This window comes from Dreissena polymorpha, chromosome 14 (assembly GCF_020536995.1).
Source record: "Dreissena polymorpha isolate Duluth1 chromosome 14, UMN_Dpol_1.0, whole genome shotgun sequence".
In the NCBI taxonomy this organism is placed as follows: domain Eukaryota; kingdom Metazoa; phylum Mollusca; class Bivalvia; order Myida; family Dreissenidae; genus Dreissena; species Dreissena polymorpha.
In genome coordinates, this window is record NC_068368.1 from 12904295 (window position 1) to 12913350 (window position 9056).

Consider the following 9056-nt stretch of genomic DNA (forward strand, 5'->3'; position numbering starts at 1 on the left):
GTCCTATTTTTTTATAAATAGAACATCAACGTGAATATCCAGTATAAAGTCAGTAAAGCTTGATCAGATAGCACGTATTTAAAAAGTAAAGCGACAATCTATAATCATGCCTCTATCATCGGATGCCTGGAAATTTTTCAAACAGGCTGCTGACAAGAAATCAGCTACATGCATACTATGCCCAACGACACTGTCGTTGCAGGGGGGTACATCCAAGCTCCGTAATCACATGAGATTAAAACACCCCGCTGAATTTCGATGTGAGCTATCTACAGTAAAGCTGACATCACTGGACTGTTGTGTAAATACTCCGAAAAAGATGACTGGCTCAGAGAGCGAGTCAATTACAATTTTTTTTTGCATGATATGATATGTCACAATTTGCACGTGCCGTGAAGTATGCCATTGTTTTGACTACCATTTCTTGATAAAAATCAATAAAGCGTGACACTGATTACACCCGATCACTTTTGTTTTAACAACTTTTGCAAACTTTAACGATTTGCCTGTTGCAAAATATATTTACGCTAATTGACAATTGTTATTAATCAGCAAACTGTTAATGCATGTAATTCTTAAAGGATAATATGTTTAATAAAACACAACACAATTCAAATTCTGCACTAGCTTTTATTGATCGAGATGTAGAACAATAATTATGTGTAAATGACGTGAAGCTACAACAAAGAAATATCACAGTTCACCAACAAGCATATGAAAAATGGTTTATAAACTCATAGGCATACATTTTTCGGATGTTGTTTTTTTATTTATATGGTACAAAGACAGGCGGTTAACCGGTTAACCGCTCGAATATCAAAACAGGTTAACCGGTTACGGATTTGCTTAGGTTTGCCATCCCTAGTTATGAACTTATCAAGATCCTTTTCTAACTCCGACAAAATTAAACCAGTAGGGGACTGTGCCAAATCCGTTGTTATCACAGGTGGTTAGCGTGTGGCTATGATCAGGGATCATATTTTTTTCGGTTTTGTCGGTCCTAGACCGATTGGGGTCATGAAAGACCGATTGAAAATCCCAAACAGTCGGTCCGATTCTGTTTGCTATTAAAATTCCCATGTCATGAAATCGATTACACAGTGTACATGCTAACACACCCTAATGACATTCTTATCTCGATTAGGTGTGATAAACCATTCGCTGCAGTCTCTAAACCGGTCAGGACCGGTTTATTGCACGTCAGACCAAGAATCAAAAACTTGTGAACAGCGGATTAAAGACGCATCCGAAAAGACGCGTCTGAATGCACACGCTGTAATTAAACAAAACATGCCGATACATTTTCCACCAGCGTAATAATCCGGTAATATAATTATGAATGAAAGTCGCGGATCTGATCGACAGAACAGCCGAAAGTTATTTTTATGGGCGGATCTTGACATAAAATAGTACACAAGCAAAATAATATACATTGAATAAATCTTTAGTAAAACCGTGTTAGAACCGAAACAATTCGTGTACTTTATACTTTGTTGTTGAATAACTCACGACCGGAAAATTAGATGCCTAGTTTCAAATGCTTCGCTCTCGTGATTAAATCCCTACGCATCAAAACTATCGGCCGTGGGTTATTTGACAACAAATTATTTATTAAATATTTAGTTGTTGTTGTCAGTAGCCAACCTACGCACAGACATTTGTTTGGTTCAGTGCATGTTTGTAAGCTATTATCGAGTTGACAACAATTTAAAACATCGGTATAGACTTACACAGATTAATAATATTGACAACGATGAAAAAAAGTCTGATAAAACAGCACACGAAACAACAATGAAATACCAAATGATAAAACCAATTGAGAAAACTCGTTCCGTTTTAAAAAAAATGCCTAAGGGAATTTTACTTGTACATGTATTATACCACCTTCATGAATGGCAAAATCAATGGTATATATTTTAACGTAATTTGTCATGATTTCGGATATACATTTTCGGATAATTTTCCCCATTTATATCCGGACCGATTGATGTAGCGGGAAAATATGATCCCTGGCTATGATATTAATTAGTGAAAACATCATTTTGAATGATCAATAATCATATTATTAAGAACAATCAACTTTTCTGCGTTTAATAAGACCGAGATCGTGAAAATCGCTGCACAATTGATGAAGTTATGGCTGTTCAAAGCGATGCACCCTGTTTTCGGGTGATTTTGAGTTGGACACCTTGTTTATATATATTTGATAGTGAAATATTCTTTCTCAGAAAAGTTTATTTTTCGTTATAATATGATTATTTATCAATCAAAATGATAATTTCACTAATAAATATCATAGCCACGCGCTAACCACCTGTGGTTGTTATCAAAGAAAACACAACAATCTTTAAAAAAAATAATTACCATTGATTTAAATGAACCATGCACAAATTGTGATTTTTTTCACTTACAGGGAGTTCACCTACAGGGTCCACTTCAGACAAGTCTGATAAAGCCGAAGCATTGTCCCCAACGAAATACACCACCACAAATTGTGATAAATCCCCACTTCCTAGCAATGAGAAATACATTCCCCCTCATGTGAAAAATCCTGGAGTCACTTCTGGTGCCCTGCCACCAGGATATGAAAAACAGCAGGCCCCAAACTCTGGATATGCAAAACAGTCAGTGCAGGCCCCAAACTCTGGATATGCAAAACAATCAGTGCAGCAGGGTTATGGAGCCAATCCTGTGGCCTTTTCAACAGGATATGAAAAACAGCCAGCTCAAAACTCTGGATATTCACAACAGCCAGTGCAATCAAGTTATGGGAAACCTGGCCCTGATTCAGCATATGTAAAACATTCTAGTGAGAGTGATAAGCATGGTGGAAGCAGACAGCAGACAACACCTCCTAGGAGCTTTAATTACCATGGAAACTATTCAAGAACACCAAATAAATTACAAACAAGTTCTGCCATAGAGATCAAAGAGAAAATTGCCAATGACTTTTTCCCTTTTGACAATGTTTCTGTTTATCCACCATCACCCGTGTCTCCGTCAAGGAGTCCTAATAAAGCTTCACTTTCACATTCAAATAGGCAAGGTCAGGGCTCATATTTTTCAAGGTCACCCCCAGGCAGTATTAATAACCAAAGAATAAATAATAATAAACCTTCTGGGGATGAAAATTCAGATGACGGCCAAGTGCTGCGTAATGGAAAGAGAGAAGAAAGAAAAGACACCATTTACCATCGGAAGCCTGAAGGCAGATCCAATTTTCCACCAGCATCACCAGTTACTCATACATTTGAGCCAAGTTTCATGGCTAATAAATCTAATTCGGCCACCCATCCCAGTCCATTCAGAAGTCCCATTAAATCAGACACTCGTTACATTAATGCAACTGCTCAGGGCCCACCAAGATTGGACATGGAAGCAGCTAGTGGCATCGTGCCAACATTTTACGCACAGCAACCTCCAAGGATGCACCACCATCATCACAATACCGCAATGGAGAACCTTTCTAACCTTCCGTCCGTTACCAAACCAGAACTAATCACCCCTGGTTATTACCAGTCTCATATGAATCAACCACCCATAAATTACCTCCCCCCACCCCCGCCAGATTTCAACAGTCCCTCACCAGCCAAAATAGTCAGCTTTTCCCATCCAGTTAGATCTCCAAATGTGCCATTTCTCGGAAATAGTACCCGAAATGATCAGTATGAACGATCCTCTGAACCTAATTACAACAGCAATATTAATTGTGATACGACAACTGATTCCAAATATCCACCACCAAAAAATGGCCTGGATAGAAATCTAACAAGAAATGAAGGAAATAGCATTCCTAATTCAGGTCAAAATAAAAGATACAATTCATCGACAACGCCAACAAAATACGTTAGGCAGAATAGCAATAAATGGACACCAACAACGCCAGATGATGAAGCGATTGAAAGTTTTAATTTCAGCGAGTTTGATCACACGCAAGCTTTGTCGAAGGATCATCTTAACGAGCGTGTGCAGAGAGAGAAGCGGCAAGCATTGCAGGAAGAAGCAGCTGAGGTTGAACGAGAAAGTAAAGAACAGGCTAAGCTGACGGAGTTGGCAAGATTTGGTGAGTAACTAAGATAGTTCAAACCTATATATATTTTTAACCAGGTTTTCCGAAGGAAAAAAATGGTTATTAGATTGGCGAATGTCTGCGGGCTGGTGGGCTGGCGGATGGGCGGAACAAGCTTGTCCGGGCCATAACTTTGTCGTTCATTGTGAGATATTAAAATCATTTGGCACATTTGTTCACCATCATTAGATGGTGTGTCGCGCAAAAGAATTACGTCAATATCTCCAAGGTCAAGGTCACTGAGTTCAAAGGTCAAAAATGGCCATAAATGAGCTTGTCCGGGCCATAACTATGTCATTCATTGTGAGATTTTAAAATCATTTGGCACATTTGTTCACCATCATTGGACAGTGTGTCGCGCGAAAGAATTACGTCAATATCTCCAAGGTCAAGGTCGCCACGACTAAAAATATATTGATTTTGAAACAATGGGGGTTACTTTGAATAATCAGTAACAATGCACATTTTGAGTTGGTCTCCCTTTATCAGACTTGTTTATGCTCCCCCCCCAAAAAAATGGGGGGAGCATATAGTTGCCGCTTCGTCTGTCCGTGCTTGTGTCCGTGTGTCCGTCTGTGCACAATTTTTGTCCGTGCTATTTCTCAGCAACTAATAACCGGAATTCAATGAAACTTTATGGGAAGCTTTACCACCAAGAGGAGATGTGCATATTATCAGCGGGTTGTGGTCGGATGATTTTTCACAGACTTATGGCCCTTTGACATTTTCCATTAAATGTACATAAAGTGCAATTCTGGTCCGGGCTATTTCTCAGCAACTAATGACTGGAATTCAATTAAAACTTTATGGGAAGCTTTACTACCAAAAGGAGATGTGCATATTATCAGCCAGTTCTGGTCGGATGATTTTTCACAGAGTTATGGCCCGTTAAAATTTTCCAATGACAGTACATATAGTGCAATTCTTGTCTGGGCTATTTCTCAGCAACTAATGACTCAAATTCAATGAAACTTTATGGGAAGCTTCACTACCAAGACGAGATGTGCATATTATCAGCCGGTTCTCGTGGGATGATTTTTCACAGAGTTATGGCCCTTTGAAATTTTCCATTGTACATATAGTCCAATTCTTGTCCGAGCTATTTCTCAGCAACTTATTACGTGAATTCAATGAAACTTTATGGGAAGCTTCACTACCAACAGGAGATATGCATATTATCAGCCGGTTATGGTCGGATGATTTTTCACAGAGTTATGGCCCTTTGAAATTTTCTATAAACTGTACTTATAGTGCAATTCTTGTCCGGGCTATTTCTCCTCAACTACTGACTGGAATTCAATGAAGCTTTATGAGAAGCTTAACTACCTTGAGGAGATGCGCATGTTATTTGTGGGTTCTGGTTTTCAATTTTTAAGTTGCTAAACCATCCATCGTATTATTTTGTCCAAAGTTATGCCCCTCAAGACGTTTCCTTTTATCTGAATATATAGTGCAATATTGTGACAAAAAAACACTTTTGGGAGCATCACCCGTCTCTGAAGGTTTCTTGTTTTCAAATTGAAAACCTGGTTTTATGATAATTTTGTCCCTTGTTTTATTCTTTTAGAGCTTGGCTAGTGACATGGTGTTTTCCTATACAAAACTTTTGTTGTAGGATGTCCAAAAATTATCAGGTGGTGATATTATGGGCATTTTTCACTGTTGCATTGAGCTGAAAAGAATTAACAGGTCAAAAGAGTTAGTTAAAATGTGGTTACTGACCAATTATCTGCAACTCATCTTGCTACCAGTTGTTTATAAAAAATATATTTTATATTTGATATTCTTACGTTACTCCAGAGCTCCCGCTGCCGTTCGCCAGATTCGCCAATGGCGAAAATTGAGCAAATTCGGCGAATAAAATAATCGTTTGGCGAAAACGTCCGGCGAACGATTTTTGTTAGGAAAAAAAATCATTCGCCGGACGTTTTCGCCAAACAATTATTTTCCTGACAATTGCCATCCCAGATAGTCAACTCTTTCAGCTGTAGACTGTGCTTCAATACATCTCCGTGTTATTGACCCGCAAAATTGATATGCAGTCTGCATTAACACCTGTCAGAACCGGATATCGAGACAAAGGAAACTGACTGGTGTGAAAACAAAACATTGGTGTAACCGTTGATCTTATCAGCTTAAATAAACAATTACATCTGATTAAAGATTGCTGCCGATTTCAACCAATTTGAGTAAAAGCCATTAGTGAATTATCAACTTAGTCACACAATTAACGTAAGTAAAGAAGTTGCTAATTGATTTTAATTTCGAGAAGTTCGTAATGTTTGTAATGATTAAAGGCTAAATGCGTTACAATTGTGAATGACGATAGATGAAGGGGTATAAAACCCTTGACATTTACGGCGAAAGTGTCGGAAATTGTGACTGCCATAATGGCGACCATAGACAATGAGCGTCCTTTGGACTCTGACGAATCTAATGACCCGGTCTAAAAAAAAATCAAATCTGACAATAGATCATTCAAAGATGTTTGGCTTTCGGAATTCATGTGGTTAGATTATAATGAAAATCAAAAACGATGTATTGCAAAATATGCATACAGTTTCAAAAATCAAATTCATTCACATCTGGATGTAGTATGTTGAAAAAAGACAACTTTTCAAAACACGAAAAATCAAAAGGTAATAAAAAAGAATGACAATCATTAATATTAAAATGTATATACATGAATATTTTTTTTATTATTAATAATATATTAAAAATAACAATAATAATTTATGTTCATAATAAATATATATTGACACTTTTCAAAATGAGCTTTTTGTTTTGAAATTTAACATATTTGATTTTGTTGTTTTTTCTTTTACACTACTGTAGCCTATACTTACAACTGGCGGTTCCGAATGCTTTGCTAAAACTTTGGCTACAGTTTCTAAAATTTGGCTACAAAAAAATCCCTTTTGGCTAAAATGTTGGCTACAGAAATTTTTAAGCCGAAATGATCCGTAAAACAAAATTGTGTCTTTGTGTCGTATGAACGAATCTGCACTAAAACTAAATTTAGGTTCACATCGTACATGTATGAAAGTACGGTTCATATTCAAATGCATTATTTTTCTATTTCCGGGATATTGTTTTAGTATATTGATGCTGCATTAACAAATATAGGTGTATATGAAGTGAAAACACCAAAAATAAACAACGGTTGTGATAGACACCTATAAACTGTTAAGATGCCCATAATATCACTTTAAACATTTCTTGATGAAATAATTATATAATCGCCATCAACTAATTATCCCCGTAATTACCGCTAATTGTCGTCTGCTTCAACATTTCTTGATGTGTGATAATGATTTCAATTTGTTTGTAATTATTTTGTTTATGTTGCTCAAATGATACCGTAATTGCTTTAAAGTCAGCGGGCGCTAATTGTTGTCTGCTTTAATGTTTCTTTATAATAAAGAAGCCTATTTTGTTATTTTTCTATAATTAATGTGTTTTAGTTGCTCAAAATACTAATAGTCCAGGCCACTTACAAGAAAAAAATCCAAAACCTAAAACAAATTGCAAAAGAAATGCCGTAACTATATTGGAACGGTTTAGGATAAGTTCTACCGCGCATTAAAATTTCCCATCCGTATAGGTCGAGCGCAAATTTGATTTTTTGCACTTGCAAAATGTTACATGCGAAATTAATTAATTTATCAATTATTTCAGCGAGAAGTAACACTCTGTTGCATTAAACACTTTTAAAACCAAAACAAACCTCAAAAAGCGTAATTAATCACACAATGTTACCTTAAGACATTACTATTAAGGTTGTACCAAAAACAACAACAGCAACAACAACAACTTTTATTAGCATATAAGCATAATAAAATGCTTTTGTGCCACAAAACAGAAAGTTACGCAGTGTGTTTAATAATATCAATACATTGATTTAATTAGAAAAGTTTACAAAAAGACAGTAATACATCAATAATCAATATAATATATCTTCAACTGTAATAAGAGGAAATCGTAGAATTATTAAATTATACAAACATGAAAAATCAAATAACATGGCTATAGTCTTGTAAAAGTTAACAATTATAACTGATTGTCTATATTATTACGAATTTACGAATTTCATTAGCATTAAACAAAGCAACGTTGTTGTGGGTGTATTACAAATTCTATGGAGTAAAGCGGCGACGCGCTTTAGAGCAAGTTTAAACATGAATGGTATACAGTTGAATCTCAATAGCTTGAACAAATTTATCTCAAACTGTTTTTAATAAAACAGGGGTCATACTAAGAACCGCTCAATATGTTATTATCGAGTTCGAGCTATTGAAATGCGACTGCGCATTCGCTATATGATAAATATAAACCTCTGTAAACCGTACAATTGGAGCCTGCGCATAATAATATGGGTATCTAAATGAGCCTGGCTCCCAACCGGATTGTTCACACATAATCATCTGAAGTGATGTCACTTGGAGGGCAGTTTGAACAACTTGATCCTTTGTATTCCTCGCATGCAACGGAACACTCAAGCCCATGCTTTCTGCATGAGCATCGCCGGGTGTCACAGTTTAATTTGCATTTACACCTCACTATGGCGAGTAGATTGGCTGGAGCGGGTGGCCTGTCTGTTATAACTGGAACGTATAGTCCGTTGTCCAACCTCCAGCCCCACATAGTTGGCTCCAAATCGGAAGTCTGAGTTCATTCTCGAGCCTGAAGATGAGCGCGAAAAGAGTGGAATTTTGCTGCAGCGGATGTTGGTGGAAGGGTATGTATCTGTACACTGTTAATGCCATTGATGGTTTTCTCAGTGAAGAGATGTAAATGCAGCTATTCAAATCAGAGAAGCTCGATCCGCCGTAGAGGGCCACAATGATTCTCTCACCTGCTTCTGTCACTTGCTCCTGTTTCGTCCCTTCTTGAAATTCTGCGAAATCAGCCTGCAGAACTTGACTCAACTTGGCTTTTTTGAATGCGAAACCCTTTCCAATTCCAAAAATACGCAAATTGGTATCGC

The 9056-nt window shown here is 37.0% G+C and overlaps 1 protein-coding gene across 3 annotated transcripts in view; it reads left to right on the forward strand.

The window, feature by feature from the left end:
* The window catches only part of LOC127858047 (uncharacterized), a 71597-nt gene that overhangs the window by 19938 nt on the left and 42603 nt on the right, over positions 1-9056 (forward strand). For all 3 annotated transcript variants that reach the window (XM_052394914.1, XM_052394916.1, XM_052394915.1), the window contains exon 9: positions 2414-4063. In XM_052394914.1, the coding sequence (XP_052250874.1) occupies positions 2414-4063 (1650 nt within the window). The remainder of the gene's footprint in view (positions 1-2413; positions 4064-9056) is intronic.